At 31.1% G+C, this 22,890-nt stretch overlaps 3 protein-coding genes across 3 annotated transcripts; 2 read left to right on the top strand and 1 right to left on the bottom strand.

Annotated features, from left to right (window-relative positions):
- The first annotated feature begins 1,481 nt into the window (after positions 1-1,481).
- Positions 1,482-2,543, top strand: LOC129292366 (F-box protein CPR1-like). The gene has a single exon (XM_054929932.1). The coding sequence runs from the start codon at positions 1,482-1,484 to the stop codon at positions 2,541-2,543; it is 1,062 nt and encodes a 353-aa protein (XP_054785907.1).
- A 9,476-nt stretch (positions 2,544-12,019) lies between these two features.
- On the top strand, positions 12,020-13,294 carry LOC129292783 (F-box/kelch-repeat protein At3g06240-like). The gene has a single exon (XM_054930428.1). The coding sequence runs from the start codon at positions 12,077-12,079 to the stop codon at positions 13,241-13,243; it is 1,167 nt and encodes a 388-aa protein (XP_054786403.1). The 5' UTR covers positions 12,020-12,076; the 3' UTR covers positions 13,244-13,294.
- Positions 13,295-13,890: 596 nt separating this feature from the next.
- On the bottom strand, positions 13,891-19,565 carry LOC129292782 (glutamine synthetase leaf isozyme, chloroplastic). The gene is made up of 14 exons (XM_054930427.1): positions 19,374-19,565; positions 17,953-18,219; positions 17,742-17,781; positions 17,531-17,634; positions 17,395-17,443; positions 17,193-17,299; positions 16,496-16,583; positions 16,266-16,394; positions 16,103-16,177; positions 15,624-15,677; positions 15,509-15,546; positions 15,258-15,417; positions 15,109-15,169; positions 13,891-14,261 (listed from the first exon to the last, which is right to left on the bottom strand). Exons 2-14 carry the CDS (start codon positions 18,204-18,206, stop codon positions 14,122-14,124), a joined length of 1,299 nt encoding a protein of 432 aa, XP_054786402.1. The 5' UTR covers positions 18,207-18,219; positions 19,374-19,565; the 3' UTR covers positions 13,891-14,121.
- Positions 19,566-22,890: the final 3,325 nt, after the last annotated feature.

Raw genomic sequence — 22,890 nt, 5'->3', positions numbered from 1 at the left:
TTGCAATTGAAATTTTTAAATTTATAATAATTTAAATTAATTTTTTAACTTATTTTTTTAAAAAAATGTATCGGAGACTTATTGGTATTAATTTAATATTTTAACACTTAACTGTCATTCTTTCAAAATAACTCTGGCGTGTTGACCAAATTCATCATGTTAGACTTTTTTTTTTAAAAAAATTATTTATTTCATCTCTCGAAGGTATCTTGCTCGGGAAACTTGGAGTATTATCTCCAACGCTATCGTTATTTGTGCATGCATAAAGTTTATGTGTCTTTTTTAGCGCCTTGTAACCAAACGATATAAACTCTCTCTTATATTTATATCTATCTATCTATATACCTATGTCCTTATAAAAAAAGAGAATTTGATAACCAAAAATTGAAGATTTGGTTGCTTCCAGAATTAAGATCGGAAGGTAAATTTACAATTTTTGAGACAATGTCACTTGTTTTTGGCCGCGAGATAAAGTCATTCTAACTAGTCCCGCGGGTTTCTTGGAGGCTTTGACCAAGATCATTATCAAATTTTGTAAACTCGCACTATAAAGTTCATGGAGCATCATGTCATAAACTCTTTAACAATTATCTGGTTAAATGGAATAATTATTATCATGTCACTTGACACACTCATTGAATAACTCAATTTTGGTTACTCACCAGATAAATTTTGGCTATCACATGAGTCAGCCTAAGAGTTCAAGCAAATTAACAAGATATTAAATGGATACAAATACTGAAAAAATATGAAATAGAGTTTGAATAGATACTCCCTTTTTCTAAATTTATAAAATACTTTTGGAGAGTTTTGTCACTGTAAAATATAACACTTTGATAAAAATAAAGTTTTATTAATAATTCTTTTTTTAATATTACATTTGGTAACCTTATTTTTTGAAAAAAAGTTATAAAATATATTTAATAAGCTTTATTAATATATATGATTTTATCTAAAAATATTTTATAAATTGAAATATTACTATGTAAGTACGTCTTCCATCACTTCCAATCAATACTTTTGTGCTCTAAATTAAGTTGTTTTTAATTTGATATTATAATGATATTTCTAAAAAAATATTTTTATTTTTAAATTTTTTATTAAAATTAATAAATATTTATACTAAAAGTAAATTTACAATAATTATTACTATTTAAAATAAATTTTCCTCATTTTTTTTTTCGGATTTTGTTCCTTTTCATGACTTGACTCCAAAATCTATTAGACTTACTAGATAAATAGAGATAGATAAAATATTCTTTATCAAAAAAAGAAAAGAAATATATAATCGTTGTTTTAGATATATGGATAGATATCTTCTTTTCCTAATAATATATTATAGAAAAATGAAAAATCCAATAATTACCCACCATGAACATAATAAATAAACACAGTGAGAAACAAACTTTGGATTTTATATATCTTCCACAACGACGTCGTCGATCCAACTAAGCCTTTCTCTTTCTGGTACTGATCTGACCATGCAGAAGCAAACAGCAATGGAGAAACTTCCCGATGATCTGAAAATAGAGATCCTTCTTCACCTGCCCGTGAAATCTCTGCTGCGTTTCAAGTCTGTGTCCAAGTCATGGCTCTCTCTCATCTCCGATCCCTCCTTCGCAAATCTTCACTTTCAACGATCTTCCCAACACACCCTTCGATTCCCTTACAGAATTCATCAGCAAATTCGATCCATAGATCTCAACACATCTCTTCATGACGATTCTGCAACTATCAAGCTCGATTCCCCCATCAACTATGACGTTATTTTAACTTCCTGTCGAGGCTTTTTGCTTCTTCTGAACAAGGAAGAAGACGATCTTCTTCTCTGGAATCCTTCCACTGGTGAGCACAAACACATCCCACTTCCTCTTCCATGGGTTCTCTCTGAGCTTTATGGCTTCTGTTACGATGAATCCACTCATGACTACTTAATAGTGCTCGCATCGTCGTTGTCGTTGTTGTCTCCTTCAGTATTAGGGTTTTATGTCTTCTCTGTCAGAACCAATTCGTGGGAAAAGCTCGCTCTCGATCATCAAGTATTGCATGTAACCCCTTCTCCAGGGGTTGGTTCTGTTGTAAACGGTGCCATTCATTGGTTAGTTTGGTATCCGCCATGTCGCGTAAAAAAAATCCTTGCCTTTGATATAAGAACAAGGAGTTTATTGCAACAATTGGTATTAGAGCCTGATGATGTTGACTTAGGCGGGTTATGTTATCTGCGAGTGTTTGGAGGATCTCTCGCTCTGATTGATATCACCGACCATGAAATTAAGGTGTGGATGATGAAAGAGTATGGAGTGAAATCATCTTGGACTAAACTGATGTCTGTATCTTCTCTTCGTGGAATGTGTTTTTCTTATTGTAAACCGATATGCTTGACCAAAAATGGCCAACTTGTTACATTACAGCGTAATTTGGAATTATTAAAATGGAGTGAAGGAGGGGAACTGCTAGAAGTTCGTGACTACGATGATTACCAGAACTTTTGGTTGTTGGCTGCTGCAATTGTATATACTGAAACTTTACTCCCACTTTCTTAGAACTCTTGGAAGTTCTTTTATATTATGTATATGTGGTAGTGATGATTGGCTCCTTCTTCTTCTTTTTCAATAGTAGTGATCATTATTATCAAACTCATCATAAGCTGACTTTTCAAATTTATCATTTATATTTCTGACATATAAGAGCATATCAACTCATTCATAAACTTATCTAGTTTTACATTTCTAGTTTACAATGTCTTGTCAAATTGCTCATAAAACTCAAATAAGATGCAAACTAATATTAATAAAAAAAACTAGAAATACAAAAAAGAAGTTTCCTTTTTTTGAATTTTCTATGTAGAATATAATGATCTATTAATAAATTATGGTCATATTTTATATTATAATTATTTAATCATATTCTTTTAATATTAATAGAGATAAACTCTTATAAGTTCATAATTTGAGTTTACATCCACGTCATGAGTTTATTTAAATTTACAAGTTTAACCAACGTCATAGCAATGTAGTGCTTGTTTGCTTAATTTTTTTGGGGCCGAAATTGATTGAGTACTTTTGACAATTAATTTGGATTCTTCTTGTTTTGGGATTAATATTGACAATCATAAGTATTAACATTTGAAGCCTATTATTTTTAGACATTTAGATATTATGGCATTTTTGGAATTTATGATACTAATTAAGGATTACAAAAAAAAAATGCAAGCTTATATATGAACGGAGGCAATAGAGTGAAAATTAATATCTTTTATTGTTTATATAGTCTCGGAGATCTTTCTTTGTGTCTAATATTTATCATCAGGATTCTTCCTCTTGGGGGGAGCATCAGTTCACTTGGTTTACTTCCAATTTCTTCAAAACTAGCCGATCAAATTATACAAAAAGTTTAGACCGAATCAAACCAAAATATTTACTTCATTAAACCAAACTAAAATTGAACCCAACCATAGGCTCAGATTTAACTCTATACAATCTAACTATGCATATATTATTCTATCCATTTTTTCTTCTTTACTGTTGAAGTCCCAAAAAAAAATAGCCATTTTCTTTCACAATTCATGAGAAATTTAGTAAAACCCAATATTATTGCATTAAAAAACTAAATTATAGAAATAAAAAATGTGTAGAAAGTAGAATGATGTTTTCTTAGTCAACCAGATGAGAGGTTGAGCATGGGGGAAAAATGGAAAGGTGATGAGTTATCTTGAGTATTCACTTTAACTTTTGAATATTCTTATTCTTTCCATTTAAAAGTCCTTGTGATTTGTGTTAACATTTGAGTTTTTTTAGTAGTGGAGACTTTATATTATTGCCAAGTTTATGAAAAAGGAATTAAATAATTTGGATACAGAGAACAATCACGATCCCCTAAACATTGAGTGATGAGAGTGACTGCCATATTTGGTGAGAGAAATTAGTATGGCATTGTACTCTCATTAAGCTTTTTACCATGGCAATAGTTAACGTGATTTGGACAACAATGTATGGATTGATTTATTTATCCTCTATACCAGTGACATGTGCTTGGCCTATTTTGTTAATCCATGCTTATGAGGCTTGTGATATGGCTGAAATAATTGTGATTAATTTTTAAATGTGAACTTGATGGTGTTGATGTTCATGATTGAAATGTGGGTTGCAATGTTGTATTGATTCCCAAGGTGAATATGCTTGCTTTGTTGGTTTGGGAGTTCAATTGTGGTAAAATTCTTAAGTCATGTAAATTGATTGTTATGTCCTTGCTATGTTAGATAATCCTATTTTAAGATTATCCATTACTTCCATTTGTTTGATTGCTTTGATTTGTTATTTTGAGTTCAATGGTTTTTTGGGAGTTGATTTTAATTGAGATCCCATTTGAAAAAGTTTTCATTGTTTCTTGTTTCTTATAACTATGGTGAAGCTTTTTTTTTTTTTTACCATGGTAGTGTGTAAATTGGGACATTAGCTCTAATTACCATGTCAATGTGGTTTAATTTGATAGTTATTACACCATATACAATTAATTTTCAAATGCTATTCTGGTTATTACAGATCATTTTTTTAAAAAAGTTTTTCAAAATTATCCTCTAAAATTTTGGTGATGACTCCTCTACTTTTCTCTATTTCCCTTTTCAAGGAGATCACTATTGGAGAACGATATTTTTCTTTTTTATTAATAATAGCTTTTTTTAGTTTTATTTTTTAACTAAATCCTACCATTTTTATGAACCGAGTCTTATATAGTATATACTTAACTCACTTAACTCAGTAAAAAAAAATGATGAGTTTTGTGAGTTTAACTAAATTTACATATAGTCCAAGTTTATGAGAATATTGGTACAATTTTGTAAGACAGAAATATAAAAATGATAAACTCAAAAAGCATACTTGTAATCAATTTAGTTGAGTTTGCATCTATTGTAACAACCTGGGTTTTAACTCTCAGATTAAATTAATTAATTAAAAATAATTAGGTAAGATTGAGTATTAATTAATTTAATAATGATTAGTGATGGCTAACGCGTTTATTAGTGTTAGGTATAGTCTTTGGATTGAGTTTAGTGGTGAATTGAGCCATCTAGGCCCACATTGAAGAAAAAATTATGAAGGCCCATTCTATGCCATTCGCCACAGTGTATGGTAGAAAATTTTAAACAATGAGATTGTTGCTCGAGCTCAAACTAGAAAGGAAGAAATAAGAGAAAAAGAGAGAGAGAGCAATGGGAAGAAGAAACTAGGTCTACTAGGGCTTGATCATTTGGAGTCTTGGAAGCAATTTAAGCTTGGTTCTACTGAGGTATATGTCTTCTCTACTCCTTCTTTCTACACATTGTAGAAGTAAATTTTATGGATGGGACATATTGATTTCAAATCTTAAGGCTATGAGTTTGAACTCATATGTCTTAATGGGACTAATGAGAATTGTTTAACCTTTCTACAACTAGTTTTAAAGATTTTATAAAGTTGTGAGATTGGGTCCAGTGTTTTGGATGAACTCTAGCTTTTTGAAGGAAGAATTTAGGCTGTTGGATGATACATTAGTTGTTATTAGCTAATAGAAGCTAAATGGAGCTAATGAAAGCTAATAAACTCATTGAATGTGATATTAAGATTGTAGTTGGGTAGTTAGGTCATTTAGTATGTATTTGCATAACATTCTAACCTAAGTTGGGATAGTCTAAAACTTCGGTTGGGATGTTAAAAGACCAACAAATTATGTTTGGATGAAAAAAAAATGTCAATTAACGTTATGGTCCAAATGATCATTCTTGACAAAGTTGATTACTCTGGCTTTTCCATCGAGCATTGGCGGGTAATGGGCGTTAGGGAAGGATTTAATGCTAGATTTCTCTCTTTTGTCCTTACCCCCCCAATCACGTGATAACTCTTCATCTCTATCTTCAAGAAATAGAGATCTGTTGCATGACTTGCCTCAGTATCTTCTGGTCATCATTGCGTACTGTTTCTCTGGTTGTTACCATCATCATCCATGAAGGTCGTGGGTTCCGTCGACGTTATTGTCATGATTGCTCCATCAATGTTAGGTCTCGTCCATCTGTTGAGTTTCTTCTTGTTCTATCATTTGTGGAGCTTGTTGTCGGCGAAGGATTGAGCAAAAAAATTAAAAATAGAAAAAAAAAGAAGGAAAACCTAAAGAACTTGAATCGAAATTGATTACTTGGACGAGACATTCTATAACCAAGGCTAGTGTTTCTGCATCAAAAGTCACAACCTTAGCTTTTTAATTGTTGTTTTAGATTTTTAAATTCTATCTTTTTAACATTTAATTGTAATAATTTAAAGTTTAATATTTCTTTCTTAAAAATATTAAATTAATCATAAAAATATATATCATAAAATTTATATTCTTTTTTATTATTAAACATCTAAACTAATTTTTATTTTAGATTTGTTAATTCTATCTTTTTAAAATAAAATTGTAGCTTGCATGAATGGGATATTTTCTCATTTATAAATTTAATTTAACTTTTCAATACTTAAATATTTTGAATTTTATCATTTAATTATACCTCTTTAGAAATTAAGATTTTTGATTTATCAATGCATTTTATATTTGTAACTTATTTTTTAAAAATTGTTTTTTAAGTTTAATATTTTTTTCCTAAAAAAGATCAAATTAGTCACAAAACATATATATATATATATATATATATTCATGTCCATATTTATATAATTCAACTGGATTTTGAATCAAATTATCTAAATAAATTTTAATTTATTTAATTGACTCCTAAAAAAAAGTATCTAAAGATAAATCACGTTAAAGTTATAAATTTTTTTTTCTAACTTCAATTTGTTAATCTATTACTCTAACCTTTAGTTGTAAATTTTTTAATCCAAACACACACTTAAAATGTGAATTTATAAGTCAAAAGTTGTTAAATCTGTTAGCAAGTTTGTAATACTCATATTTCTATATCATAGTTAATTCTAAGGCCAAGATAATCATGAAACTAATCCAATTAAATCACTAAATTTGTAAAATTACACAAACAAAAATTCTAAATTTTCTCAATATAAAACTTTTAAATCCACATATTTATTAAATAAGAGAAAAATCGCTATGCGAAAGCATAGGGATCTAAATACCTTGTGATGTGAGAAAACATCATTTTTGACAAAAACAGTACATGCACCACAGCATACTGCAAATACACTACGACACATTGCATAAAATTTGACAGCATTTTGCTATAAATGACAGCACCTAGATGAATTTTTGATGTATCTCAATTCTTCGTCTAATATCTAATTGAGGTAATTTAGGTGTCTACAGAAATTTTTCTTCTAACCTTAGCTAATAGCACTAATTTCACAACCACAATATTTTTCTATCAAAACACCCATTACAAAACTCACTTCTTTTTCATATAAACACATAAGTTAGGTGTCCAAACCATAACACAAGTGCTAAGAGCTTACACCAACACTTAGACCATATTCAATAGACCATTATTGACTCGTGCAACATACCACAGTCAATTCAAAACATGCATATTAAAATTTTAACACTCAACCCCTTGATTTCAAAAGCATAAAGGGGAGTCAAATATTCATAATTCTACTCAAAACAAAATAATCATTTGTATAACAAGTTTTTCACTTGAACTAGTATTTGAGCTCTATTTAAACCTTACAATGTAGTTATGAACAACTTAAGGCACAAAATACATTTAGATCATTTGTAATTATAGTGCAAGTAGTTAAAACACTCATATGTTGTAACATCTCAAATTTTAATCCATAGTTATTAAGGGATTAATCAAATTTAATTAAGTAAGAATAGTGAAAGGAGTTGTTATAGAGGATTAAGAAACTTTTTGGCCTTGATAATGAGCTCAGAATATGGTTCAGAGGTTGAGTGTGGGCCATGTAGGCCAAAAAGAGAGAGAAAAGGATGGTGTGTTGTTATGTGCCACGTGTCACAACATGTGCATGATTCACCATGGCACAATGGACTGAACAAAGAGGAAGAACAACCTCTTTGTGCCACATGTTACAGTGCAAGCAGCTTACACTGTGGCGCATGGCACATTTTCTATAGCATTTAGTCATGAATCAGTGTCAAAAATCATAAGAGGCAAAAATGAAGGAAAATAATCATAATAATATAATCTTGTTAAACTTTTAAGATCATCTTAGAATTATCTTAAGAGATATAGGTATAGAAATAATGATAACAATAATAAGGAAGAAATTGGTTTAATTTTATAAATTATAAATTTAAATTTTATAACCTCATGAAAACTATACATCTACCCTCATTCAATTTTCCTCATTCTTCCTAGACTTGCTGTACACTGCTTCAAATCTCTAGCAAGTAGTTTCTCAATTTTTCATCCTTCTCTTCCTTCCCTCATTCATACTTTATGACCATCCTGATCAGAAGCAAGCATCATTCGAGTGTAATATTGCAATCACCTCTTCATTAATCAATTCTTGTGTTATATATATATATATAAAATCACATACCGGCAACGCGCAGTATCTTTTCGCTGACATTTACCTTCCCCTCTTGTGTCTATACCCTTCAAATATATATTCAGACATATCTCTAATTGTGCGTGTGCACCCACACACCCTCCAAATATATTATGTAAATTATATTTAATGTGAGTTTAGATTAGGAATTAAGATTTAGGAATTTGGAAATTTCTATAAATTAAAATTTAGCATGAAATTGGACTACTCTAATTAACTAATTAAATTATAAAGGTATATAGACTTAAAAGAGAATTTTGGGTTATCTTAGCAGCTTTAAGGTCCTAAAGTAACTTAGGATAGCCTTAGGGTAATTTTTATCAACTTTGAATCACATATTAACATGTTTGCATATGTGTGTACTTTTGTAGACTCTCATTGAGAGTTTTTACTACTTGAATTTGATGTACGATTATTCGTAAGTTAAAGGAGAACAAGTAACCTGAGTTTTTTCATGTGTGTTCAAATTATATTAGGTGTGGTAATTAATACAAGTTGCTCATGTACAATTCTTTCTAATTGAGTATGATAATTATGCGTAGACTATATGTAAAAATATGATAAATTGTTGAGAAATCATAAAAAATGTAATTATAGAATTTAATGAATCACTTTAATCCTACTAAGCAAGATTGTGACTTATTGACATGAGTTAGTGATGTACTATATTTATTTTAAAGCCTACTTGTATATATTGTGATTGTTGCATATATACGTGACATGCATTGATAATGCGTTGAGGAGATGATAATGATAGTGATGTAGGACCTTGTTCCTCAATACTTATTGGGCTAGGTTTGTAAAAGGTGAATATGAGATAGAGACACCTCATTATTGGATTCTTTAAAAAGGGGAGCTATAGTTTGGGGCTTAGGCCCTATACCTTTAGTTGGATATATTTTGAGCTTTAGAGATACTTTGGTTAGTTCATGTGTGGGCCAAAGTGTGGATAAACTTATAGTTCTAGTCATCAGTGTAAAGTTGGATGGAGCAATAAGAGGGTTACCTATCTTGTATATGATCATATGTTGGATATAACTTTTTATGAATGATGGCAGGTAAATTGTTATGCTCATAATTTGATAATGATGATAAAATTACACGTATGTACATAGTACTAATTATGTGTAGTTTTTAGTTTGTATATATATGGTAGAACTCTTGGTTGCTAAGCCGTTAGTCCTCATCTCTCTTTTTAACATTTTATGTAAGCTTAGTATAGCAAAAGGAAAGCATCCGACAGCTTAAGGCTTAGTTTGAGTAATTTTTAAGTCCCATTTCAGTCTATAAAATAATCATTTTCTATTATAAGACTCATTTATCATTTAGGTTGATTTTTAAAATTTCTTATTATTTATTGTTGATTGTTAAGTACTAGAAGTTGAGGCATAAGGCTATAGAAATTGCATAACTATTTTATTTCTAGCAAATATTTTAATATAGAATTTTAGTATCAAGACTTTTATTAAAATAAATATTTAAATATTTGTAATGGAATGTGACTCATGTGTTAGCGGGCTTTAGTTAGTCCAAGTTAAAATTAATAATTAAGTTTTTTGGTTAGCAAAATTAAGGTGTTACTCTTGGCGATGAAAAATGCTCCAAAATTATGATAAAATGTTATTTTTTATCCTTTCCCTCTAGTATTTTCAATTTGACTGATATCGCTTGCTTTAATATGCTTTTGAACTCTGACTTATACATGTTTGAGTTTTGAAAAGATTTGAATTACTTATTCAACTTAGAATCCCAATGATTTGTTATATTATATCTTATTAATTATGGATTTCAACTTTTTCTAGTATACTAGTATATAATAATTGGTTTCAATCCTTTCTAATGTGGTAGAATCTATTCCACCATGGTAGGTCCATTTATATACATTTTATTTGAATTATATTTATAACTTTAATTTTATTAGCCATAGTAGATCCTTAGTGTTGGTTTTTTTCCCCTTTTTTAGTCCTTTTTAACTATAGTTAATTCATCTCTATTATAGCAAGGTTGTTAGGATAGTTAATCCCTATTTATCATGGTAATGCATAGTATTATCATTAAGTGTGTTGAGTAATTTAGACAATATTACAATTAATTTGAGTTCATGAGCAAATTAACATAATTTTATAAGTTAAAATATAATAATAATAATAATAATAATAAAAATAAAATTTAAAAAATTAACTTGAGAGTTTGACAATGATACAAGAAAGTATAAATATACATGGATCTATTAAACAAATATCCAGTATTAGGAACCATATGCTGTTTGATTCTAAATTTCCAAGACCAAAAGTTGAAAAGTATAGTAACAAACAAGTGAAACATTATCAATTGATATGAAATATATCAAAACAACCATATGGAATAGTATTATGTCAAGATTAATGGCAAATCAAGATCAAGTATTCTAATTCCTATTATAAAGTATTTCTAACTACCTCATTAAAATTAAGAAGAAGTGATCAAATTGTTAACTGTATCTAAAAATAAACTAAATTTTTAATTTTACTCCTATTTAAATAAAACAATTTCAATTTTGCATTATATTTTTTCTTAAAATTAATAAGTTTAGATATAAGTATTGTTACTAAAAATGTAATTAACACCCCCATCAAATGTTTTATATTAAAAATTAAAAAATAATTCTAAAGACGTCCTATAATAGATATCTCAAAGCTTTTTCAAGCCGGATGGATTATCATTGTATTTAAATGCGAGTACCAATCAAGGAGCAGGCGAATGACAGCGTTGGAGAATAATTTTATTATTTTTATTTTAAAATCCAAAAATTTGATTTCAGCGTTTATTATTATTTCTTTTATTTTGGATTTTCTATTGATTCGATTCCTTTTAAAATGATTTGGAGGGACAAGATACTGAGGTTGCAAATTATAAACAAAAGATTAGGCTCTGAACCGAAAATTATGGCAGCAAAAAAATACTTTAGCCGAAAATATGTAAAAACTTAAAATAAAAAAATTTAAAAAAAGTGATTTTTTCATAAAAAAATATGTAAGAGAAATGGGCTTTAAATCCTATTCTTATTAATCTGAAAACATTATTAATTTATTTGAATCTAATGAGAAATAATACAAGTATTCTCTTTTAAAGAACAATAATGGGTTTGTTTGTTTAAAATTTAAAAAATAAATAATTTTTAGATAGTTTAAAGATTTCATAAAAATTTATTTTGTAAAAATTTTTGAAAAATAAACACTATTTTATATTTATTTACAATAATAAAAGATATATAATTATTAATTAGCTATTTTTAAAATTTATGATATCTTTTTTTGTTTTTAATTTATAAAAATAATTTTTATTTAATCATTTTAAAATTTTATGATATTTTCATATGTCTCACCTTTTTAATATATTTTTTAATTATCTTTAAAAATTTAAATAAATATTATAAAAACTTATAAAATAATTTTGTTTACAAAATAAGATAAAACAAACGGTCAAAATAAATATATATGATGTGATTTGATATATGCTTCTCTACTAATCATCCTTAGATTTGGTAATCTCTTCAGATGTAAATCTCCTATTTCAGCTTTGTATATCTTACACTCAACAAGTTCATGTGCGATCGATCTGCAGACTCTCTCTCGCCGGCCATGAAGACCCCTCATCTCCCTGAAGAAATCATAAAGGAGATCCTTCTTTACCTGCCCGTGAAATCTCTGTTACGTTTCAAGTCTGTGTCCAAGTCATGGCTCTCTCTCATCTCCGATCCCTCCTTCGCAAATCTCCACTTTCAACTTTCTTCCCAACAAAACACCCATAATCGAGTCCTTCTCACAATCGGTTCGCTGCAATCCATAGATATCAACTTACCCCTTCATGATGATTCTGCTGTTCAAGATCTTGATCCTCGTCCCTTCCTCAAACCACATGGTGCCACCATGATAACATGTTCTTGCCGTGGATTTGTTCTTCTAGCTCCTAAAGACGAAGACAAGATTTTTCTGTTGAATCCAACAACACCAAAACAGTCCTGCAAAGAAATCTCTCTGCAACATCTGCGATTCAACATGATTGCTGCATATGGCTTTTGTTACGATGAGTCCACTGATGACTACCTTGTTGTGCTTGTATCATGTATAACAGCGGTTCATCAATTTCCACATGGCTATTTTCCTATAGTCTTTGATGTCTTCTCTGTGAGAACCAATTCATGGTTAAGACTTACTCACATTCCCTTACTTGTCATCGAAGCACCGGCCGTCCCGATCGTCGGTTCTGTCTCGAATGGCGCTATACATTGGTTGATTTGGCCGCGACGAGGAGCCCAAATTGTTGGAGCAGGTATTGTTACATTTGATATCAGAACAAGGACTCTACGAAGATGCATAGATATCCCAAATTCTATTAACTCGAAAAGGGATCACTGTGATTTGCGAGTACTTGATGGACGCCTCAGCTTAACTCAAGTCAAGTCTAATAAAATCAAGATATGGGTGATGAAAGAGTACGGGGTAGTGTCATCATGGACGAAGTTTATTTCAGTGTATCGAGAATCGATATGGGATGATCTTAAATACATCATTAAGCCATTATGCTTCACCAAAGATGGTGAACTTATTGCAGCAAGTAGTCACGGAGGATTATCAAGATGGGCTAAAAATGGAAGATTGTTAGAACATCGCCGTTATTTCAACCCAGAAGAAAGTTATTCATGTTCCTATCATTCATGCTCTTGTTGGGTATCTTCAACTGCATACTGTGAATCTTTGTTTTCAATGTAGAAGTAGTTATTTTTATTATTTTTTTTGGACATTTTCTTATGTACATCCAGATATTAGGAAAAATTAATAACATTTTCTTTCTATGTTTCTTGTTGCTATGACTTCTCTTTTCATGTCTTCTCTCCTTGTTTTAATTAAACATCAGTTTCATTCGACGTTACTATCATGGTTGTTTTGGTATGTTTCATGTCAAGAATCATAAAAGCTACGAAAACAATTACAAGGAGATTATTTTACAATAGCAAAAATTAATGTTGAAATTTAATATTTAGACCTTATGGTAAGGAGTAAGCTGTGCTTATACTACTCACTTGAACTTATTTAACCATATACACACCGCACGCAAATAAATTTCTTTTACATCGGTAACAGAAATATGATTTGTGCTGGGATGATGTGCATCTATCAATGCTACTCAATGAAACTAAAAGCACTTGACCCTAAAAATTGTTAATTCTAAAAAGTTGGTTATGTTTGGATTCGAATCATGATGTCAATGTAAAGAACTCATTAGTCATTGGTGAATAATAACTTGTAACTACATTTTGGAATGAGATTCAATTCATCTAGACCTTTTGCATTAAAAAAAGTACAAATGTTTATGCAACTATATAATGCATTTATCTGACAATCCAGCAATGCAAACATTACAGGAAACAAATATTATTTAAATATATAATCAATCAGAATTCCACTCCACCAGGGACTTCATCTGACAACCCATAACAAAAGATGACAAACTTCATTCTCATTATTGTCCAGACAAAATCGCCTCCTACATAAATTTAAACCGAAAATGAAGAGCTTTCCAGCATTCGAACAAACCAATCCCAGCTAATTTGAGTCCACTCAAAATAATCACCAACCAATGGACTTGCTTAGACCTTCAATGCTAACTTCTGAGCTGCAAGAGCTTCAGCCTCTAGTGTTGGTTCCCACAATATTGTAGTTTCTGCCAGTAACGATGTCACCACATATGGGTCCATGTTTGAAGCTGGACGCCTATCCTCCAAGTAACCTACAATCAAGAGGATGGGCAACGCAAACAAATAAAAATCTAGAAACCACTGGTAGATTCAAGCAGTTAAAAGCCTCAGTATGACAGTTTCAAGGCATGTGATTTTGCAATGCATAAATGATACTCTTTCCGATCCAAAATATAAACAGCTCTTACAATAATCCGCACACTATTAAAATCCTAATTCCCATGAAAATATATAAATTGTTTCTTCCTTTTTACCCTTAGTTCCAATTTGTGGTGAGTGAAAAAAAAAATCATAAATTCAGACGCAAAAATCTAAGTTAATAAATTCAAAAGGTAAAATGAGAAAAATTATTTTTACAAATGCTAAGTTGCTTATATTTTGTACCAAGATTAACAGGGAGAAAATGCTTATATTTTGAACTGGAAGAAGTAAGATGTTTGCAAAACAAAAAGGTGGGAACTATGTGCACCTCAATACAGGAGTAACCCAGAGATCTTTATAGCCTGCTCACTTACAAGAGAACTTCTTTGAAATGAAGTCATATTTCAGTTGGCCAAAAAAGAAATGAAGTCACTTAAGATTCTAATTGTTTGAAAAATAAATGTGGAGCGAAAAGTCAATTCTTCAGTTGAAGAGGTCATTCAGATTTAGCTATAGCGCAAGTTCAGGGTATAGAGATTCCCTTGCAAACAGACTGAACTCAAGAAAGCTGTGGAATTACAATCATTCAGAACGCTTAGGCTAATAAAAAGAGTTAGACGGTGCACAACAGTATATCCCATAATTGCAGACAGATTAAGGAGCCTAATTGTTTCTATTGGTCCAATGTTGAGCAAGATCAACTACAAGTTGCTGCAGAAGTATTGTGGGCAACTTTACCTTTGCCTTTGGCCTCGGTGTCTCTTCCCACACGAATTGAGCAACCCCGATTAGCCACTCCCTGCAAGGTAGATTTCATGAGACTGCTACAAAGAATATCAACTTCGTGTTTCTTCCACCAAAATATATTCAACAATTTCAAGTCATACCCAAGAAAATGTGTTAATGTCGGCTGTCTCATGCTTTCCTGTCAACCTCCTCTCGTTTCCTTCTCCATATGCACTAATGTGATCCTTGTGACGAAGTGATAGGTTCAAAATTGCCTTCTTTATCACCTCATAGCCTCCATCTTCCCTCATACTCTTGGTACTGAAAAACCAATGAGAGTTCAGAAATTTAGTAATCTAGCAAGTTACTAAGGCTTAATATCATGATTCATGATAGAGACACAGCCAAAAACCTGTAATTGGAGTGGCATCCTGCACCATTCCAGTCACCCTGTTGACACATAATGCAAAAACATTAAAATGATTACCAGTGAAAAAGAGTTGCTGTCAGTTATAGCTTTATAGTACCTGTATTGGTTTTGGATCAAGCGAGAGAACAACTCCAGCTTGTTCAGTGATTCTCTGTTAGAACAGAGAAAAAATACAACATACTTTATCAGATGATACAGAGAAAATAGTGACGAGAACAGGCACAAATAACCCTGTTCACAAAAGATCACAACAATGTCCAGTTACAAGCAAAGAGACAATTCTACTCCATCATTGACCTATCCAATTGGGGTAGAAGACTAAAGTCTTCAATATACTCTGTATCAAGCTTTAAAGGGGGGAAATTACACATATACCATAGCTACTGCTTTAATGGGGGAAAATACACATTGAATATGATTTCTGAGGTACATTAGCACACTACTAACAAGACATCAAGCCTCATAATCCAAATTATGCTTTGAAAACATCCTTAGCCAATTCGTTTAAAAGCTTGGCCTTCTAGTATCACATGATCCAAAGGTACATGTACAATAAAAGTAGGGAAACTGAACTACCTCGAGGATGTACCTCGCACACCAAATATGATCACCAGCATCAATACCTACACTAGGACCAACTTGAAACTCCCACTGCAATATTCACGAAAGAAAAAGTAAGGAAACGATTATGCTCAAAGTAACATAAGCCATAAAAGAAAGGGAATGGTGTGAGAAAGACCTGCCCAGGCATAACCTCTCCATTGGTACCACTAATGTTAATTCCAGCATACAAGCAAGCCTTATAATGAGCATCTGATATATCACGGCCAAATGATTTATCTGCTCCAGCAGCACAATAATAGGGACCCTAATAGATTAAGGAGTAATTAGATTCTATTCATCTAAAAGAATTATCAAATTCCTATAAATCTGGATAAAAGTTGACGGTAGATGTAGGAAATGCATTACCTGAGGACCAGGATAGCCTCCAACAGGCCAACCTAAAGGCCATTGTACATTTGTTTGAAGTAAAGTGTACTCTTGTTCTATTCCGAACCTTGGAACAATCAACAAAAACAATTAGCATGCTTTCTTCTTCAAGGCAATGATTCAACAGTTAACAACAAAGGCTCAGTTATCTAAGGACAAAGGTTAATATAATTGATCAAGCGAAGGAAAAATCCCATGCATACATAAAATTAGGCATTGCGAGAAAAGATATACCATATGCATTGGAACATAAATTATTAAATAGGTTATATCAATACTGAACTCATTTGGCAGTTTTCCTAAGAATATGCCTTCAGGTTTATGCAACAAAGAGTTCATGCTAAGCAGCAGAATTCTCACTTTAAAATAATAGTTGCTCAGTATTTTTAAAAAATTGCCCCATAAAAGCATACATTTGATCATAATGACCATGAGCTTATCCTTTCTTCTATACGTATAATGATGTACTTCAATGAAAAACAAGTAGAATATATACCATGGAACTTCAGCTATGAAAATCGGGCTACTAAAGATTTAAGAAGCTCTATGATGGTAGGTAAATATTGTTTAAAATATTGGCCCATAAAAGTATACATTTCATTGCCACAATGGTGTGTTTACCCTTTCTTCTATGCATGCAATGGCATGTTACAACAAAAGCAAGGAGAATATATACCATGGGACTTCAGCTACGACCTTTGGGTTACTAAAGATTTGAGCAGCTCTGTGCCGCTTGTTTGTGGGGATAGGCTCGCCTGCTGGGGTGTATGAATCACAAATTACCTTTGCAAAAAAGTATAATACAAATTATCTTAATGATATTTGCATTATATTTCAATAACTCAAAATTAGACTCTTTTAGATATCCCAGCTCTTACCAAAATATTGTTACCACCACGGAAAGGATCTTTGAAAATTGCTTGAGGACTGAATAAAGTAAGAAAAGTAACTTAAACTGTCATAGTATAGATTATAGAATAGTGTCAAAAAGAGTGTAAGTTACAAGAGTCTTACTATAGGATTACTTCACTGTCTTCGCCAGGTGCTTGTCCAGTGCTAGATCCATCATAATTCCACTTAGGGAGCTCAGAGGGATGTTTAACCGGCCTTGATAAAGTCTGAAATCAATATAAAATTCATAAAAGCGTGACATTAGTCAAATTTCAACTAAGATGAAATAATAATGTCTTTTTCTAGCCTGTCCTCAACATTAAAAATAACATACCCTTGATTTGCTGCGCACATCAATTCCTGTCCCCCCAATCCTGTTTCACGGAATAATATGACATTTTTAAACACCAGTATTCTCATACAGAAGCATAAAAATGGAAATGGTTATTCATGATTGGCTATTCATAAGGTTTAACTCAAAAGTAAAATATAAACACAGAGAAAAGCATGTACAAGAGAGAGGGGAAGACAGTGATATGAAATACCAAATGTACTCCGCAATAATCTTATCAGTGTATGGAGTGATATCCAGATTGAGCAGATTCTCTAGCCTGTTGATGGTACTATTTTCAGACTTGATTGCCAACACCCTGAATTTAGAAGAGCTGGTAGATGCACCTTTCTTATTTTTTTTAAACAGTAAAGAACTCCATGTTTTTGATGAAACGGGGCTTGCATTGGCAGAACTTTTTGTGATTCTCATCTGCCATTGTGTAGAGGGAGCCAAAATCTGTGCCATGTTCTGCTCCTTACTGAACATAATGAAGCCATGAGAACTCACACGCCCAGGAAAAAGGCACAAGAGTTGATAACATAATATGATTTTATAATTGATAATGAGAACAAAATACATAGCATTTATAAGTTTTAAAGCATGATGTTTATTAGTCGTTCTTCAAATGAAGATTAATGATGCCTAAAGCAAGATCATTCCTAAAAGCAATCATTAAATCCAGCAAAAATTAACTTTATATGGAGAGGGTGGCAAAATCTGCCATTTTCTGCCACTTAACATAGTAAAACCATAAGAACTCTCTACCCTTTCCCCCAAAAAAGTAAAGAATCAGATTTCGATGCAAATACAATGTCTCAATTGGCATTAAGTACCAAATGATTCAGCATCATGATCTAGGACAACCAATTTAGCCAAGAGTATAGTTTATTTCCCCCAAAAAAAAAAAAAGTATTCAGACAACATTTTTCAATATATAGATAACCAAAAAACCAAGCCTTGTTTTTGGTCAAAATAACAGCTATTCTAGCTTATCCTTGTAGATTTTTCAATTCCTATTTTAAACTACTAAACCACCAGGGTAATTTTAGGAGACATCAAAAGAAGACATGATTATCCAGACTTTATTTGCTAGTATCTCACAAAGATACGGAATTATAAATTCTTTCGTGTTTCGTTCTGTAAAATATCAAAATTCAAAATACTAGACCAAACGGAATCACTATCTTCCATTTATGATCAGAAAACATATATGATGACAAAAGTTTGTGTTGTTTATCACGATTCAAAGATTTGACAGAAAAAATGTAAGACTTAAAAGAGTTGACTTCTTTTGCCGGATAATAACTATAAAACCTCTGAACCATCGCCGTTCATGTAGCATATTTCAAGCATGCCTCTCGTGAAGTAGGTCTACCAATAGCAATCACCAAAGTCAAAAAGTACCTCTTCATTCAAATAACAAATATAATCCACACCATTTCGCCTTTCTTCATTTATCAGATACAAAACATAATAAAAACTGTGGGATTTCTTGAAATCAGTTATAAACGTATTATTACAAGTTTAACTGTCAACAAGATCACTCGTGAACCATCATAAATCATGCATTCCCTTTACAATAGAAAGAATATTGGCAATAGACCCCAAAAAAAAAAAAAAAAAAAAACTCACCAGAACACTGTCGCAAAATGGCTAAAGCTGAAACACTCAAAATGGGTACAACCCGAATCGCAGAATGGGTCCCTAGTGTCTGAGACACTGAGGCAGATGAGAGTGCGAAGTGAAGTGAGAGAGAAAGAGAATCGTGTGAAATAGGGGCTGATGACCAAAGCTAATGGCTCTTCAAAAATAGATAGGGATGTCACATGAGTGGATGAAATTTGCTTTTGGTCCCTTGAGGGACCCCAAAGGAAGCAAGGGCTCTCGTATGATAATATTATACAGATAAGGTTTCACAATTTTCTATTGCAGAAAGACTTTGAAATTAGCGGCTTAAACTATGTTCACAGTGAAGTTGAATTCATGGGTTTTCACGGCCTTGCTTTGACGTTTACTTCTCAAATGATTTGCTCATTTTTAGTGTTGAGCTCAAAAAGAACGAACAAACTCCCTTGGACTTTTCATTTTTCCTAATTGTATATCATTTCTCCATTTTTTCGCTTACTTAATGCTTGTACTTGTCCTATTTAAGGATATGAAAATGTTTGAAGTCAATTAGCTTATAAAATAATTAATCATTAATCAGTGAACAAATAAAGAAAAACTCATACACACTACGGAGTCTAAAAAATAAGTCATACTATTTGTTTCGTACTCATAAATAATGTGGTTTGTTAGAGTCAAAATGATACTCTCTCCATTTAAAGATGTAAGACATTTTTAACTGAATTTTACTCCTTAATAAAGTAGTCACTTACTTTTAAACTAATACAATTTTTTTATATTTATTCTTATTAAACATCCTATAATAAATATAAAGTTATTATCAATAGAGGTACTTTTGAAAAAAAATTGCAATGATTACACTTCGAAAGACTAAAAATGTCTTATATTTTTTAATATTCAACTCCTTAAAAAATTCTTACTTTTTTAATCATGGGAGTATATTTTAAATTATATTTATGTTTCATTTCATTTTACTTGCCAATCAAAATAAGAATTAGCTTTTCTATGTTGATTCCCCGATGAACTATATAATTCTTTTATAAATCAGTTGACAATAAAATTTGGCATTGGATTGCATGAGGAAAAATAATTAGCGTAGATAAATTATTGCTTAAGTGGTGTTCTCTACCTCAGTATTTTGTATTCAAACTTTTCAATCAAATTAGTATCAGTATATATATTAAATTAAATTAAATTTTGATGTAATCATATAATCGAATCAAATTTAAAAATTGTCCAATATAGTTTTCCTGAATACAATTTTTACATTCATATAATAATCTCAAACTTGGGACTTTGCATAGAGGGATCGGTTTTACAAAGATTTTTTTATTTTTATTATTATTATTATTTGACAAATGCTAAAACGTTTGCAGTCCGAACCCGTGACCTAAGCATCATGAGGATGCCTTGGTGCCACTTGAACCAAAGATTCGTTCTTGACATCTAATGAAGATCGTGACATAAAGACAGAGAACTCTGGTACAAACTTTCAATGTGTTGAAGAAAAGAGGCAGGCTTGAGAAGGAAAAATCAAGATGATGTTCAACCCTTAACCTCTAATGTTAATAATATAGAGGTAATAAAGTGAGTGAGCATGTTGTTATAAAGCCCTCTATGTTTAAATATGTGTTGAGAACTTGGATTTTGATTAACAGTCTAATTAAAATGAATGCCTTTAGTTGATAAATAATGAGAATGGAATCATTGAGTTTGGATTGAGAAATATTGTGAATTCAATAAGGTTAATGTTTTTCTTGTGGAAAATATTACAATAGATTCATATATTTTGATTGTGTTTCCTTTTTGGTTCCTATATTTTTAATTTTCTTTCAGTCCTTTTAGTTTAATCTATTTATAACATTAATCCCTATAGCTTTAAAAATGCACATAAGGACTATGAGCTGGCACTGGCTGAATTAATCTTGTTGACATATATTTAACTCTATTAACTCATTTGCTTATGCATACTTGATCTTGCCTTTGTCTCCCACATTTTGTTTAAACCAAACATAAAAAGAAAGTTTTTTTTTTTCATTTGCCTTTTATTTTTAATCATATCTAGTCAATTTATTTTCATGTCATCAACATATTTTTACCATGTTAGCAAAAATGCTAGCAAACTTATAACAAAATTACCTTTGTCAGTGTTATCTCATAGTAGTCTTTATGTGCACTTTAAAAACTATTGGGACTAACATTGCACACTGTTCAAACTAAAAGACTGAAAATAATGAAATAAAACAATAAAGACTAAAAACTATTGTTATGTTTTGTTATGTGTGAGAAATTGAATCATGTGGATTATTTGTGAAGAAGAGTGTTGGGATAGTTTTTGTTCACTACTTTAGCGCGTATACTATGGAAGGTTGTGTTGTTTTGATTTTGTTGTGTGTGTGTGTGTTTGTGATGCATACTTTGAAAGTTTGCAAGGACTTTTGAAAGAGTCATCCTCCTTTGCTTAAAGAGTGTGCTTATGGCTGCAAATGAAAGAATAGCCTTAATGTTTGTGCTTGTTTTTAGGGTTAAAGGATAAAAATATCTCCAAAAAAAAAATTTGCTAGAAGCATCCAATATCCTTAAATTAACAATGGTGCATGGATATTCATGAACTCTTTTTAGTAAGGGCATCCTTCCCCATCCCATTAAATTTGCCTGACATTCATTAATGTTGACTATCATAAAAAATAAAGCAAGCATAATGTACAAAAATATTCAAAACTTTTTTGTGTAAAAATACACAAAAACTTTTTTCTAGGTGTAAACGTACTATACGCCATTGTTGACTTATGGGTACCAATAACCCTTGGAAAAAAAGTTTATGAATATTTTTGCTCTTTAATCCAACATCTCGAGTTCACATTAATGGCCATTAAACCATTTTAATGATTTGGGGAAGGATGCCCTAATTAAAAAGCGTTAATGGATACTCTTGTATATTTTTTTACTTAAAAATAATAGATGCTCCTATCAAAAAAGTTTTTAGGTATTTTTTCCCTTTAACTCTTGTTTTTATATTGAAAATTACTAAAACCATAATGATTTTAATAATTATTTGTTTTCATAAACGTCATTATTTTAATTTAATAATCTTTAATGTAAAATTGAACACTTCATTGAGTAACTTTACATCTGTCTCTTACTTTTTCTGATGCATGAAACCTCAAGCCTCACAAAGCAAATCAAGAGAGATCATGCTTCTATCTTCAATGTAAATATCCTCCACTCTCAGAGTATGCAACTGCATCTCTTAATGCCTTTTTTTACCCCAAATTCAATTCAAATTTTAAATTTAAATTTTTAATATGATCTTGTACAAATAATTATGATCACTATTCATCTCTTCTCTCCCTCTTAAATCTTTTCATCATGCTTCTCCTTCATGATGATTTCAATTGTGACACTTCTTTTGACAACCTACGAGAAGCCCAACATACCAATTCAAGTCTAGATCTATGGGTATACTGCACAGTGCTTGGTTTATGTGGTGCTTGTGTGGCTTGAGTATAAGAGGAGGATTGCA

Source organism: Prosopis cineraria, unplaced genomic scaffold (assembly GCF_029017545.1).
Source record: "Prosopis cineraria cultivar Desert tree isolate PC_DT_omini unplaced genomic scaffold, ASM2901754v1 PC14, whole genome shotgun sequence".
NCBI lineage: Eukaryota > Viridiplantae > Streptophyta > Magnoliopsida > Fabales > Fabaceae > Prosopis > Prosopis cineraria.
This window is presented reverse-complemented; position numbering and strand designations above follow the sequence as displayed.

What these genes read in the sequence shown, in the direction of transcription:
- LOC129292366 (XM_054929932.1), top strand. Translation starts at nt 1,482, where the DNA reads ATGCAGAAGCAAACAGCAATGGAGAAACTTCCCGATGATCTGAAAATA.
- LOC129292782 (XM_054930427.1), bottom strand. Translation starts at nt 18,206, where the DNA reads ATGGCACAGATTTTGGCTCCCTCTACACAATGGCAGATGAGAATCACA. An exon ending in GTGCGAGGTACATCCTCGAG is followed by an intron (nt 15,678 to 16,102) that starts GTAGTTCAGTTT and finishes CTGTTCTAACAG; the next exon opens with AGAATCACTGAACAAGCTGG. An exon ending in GGATGCCACTCCAATTACAG is followed by an intron (nt 15,418 to 15,508) that starts GTTTTTGGCTGT and finishes TTGGTTTTTCAG; the next exon opens with TACCAAGAGTATGAGGGAAG.
- LOC129292783 (XM_054930428.1), top strand. Translation starts at nt 12,077, where the DNA reads ATGTGCGATCGATCTGCAGACTCTCTCTCGCCGGCCATGAAGACCCCT.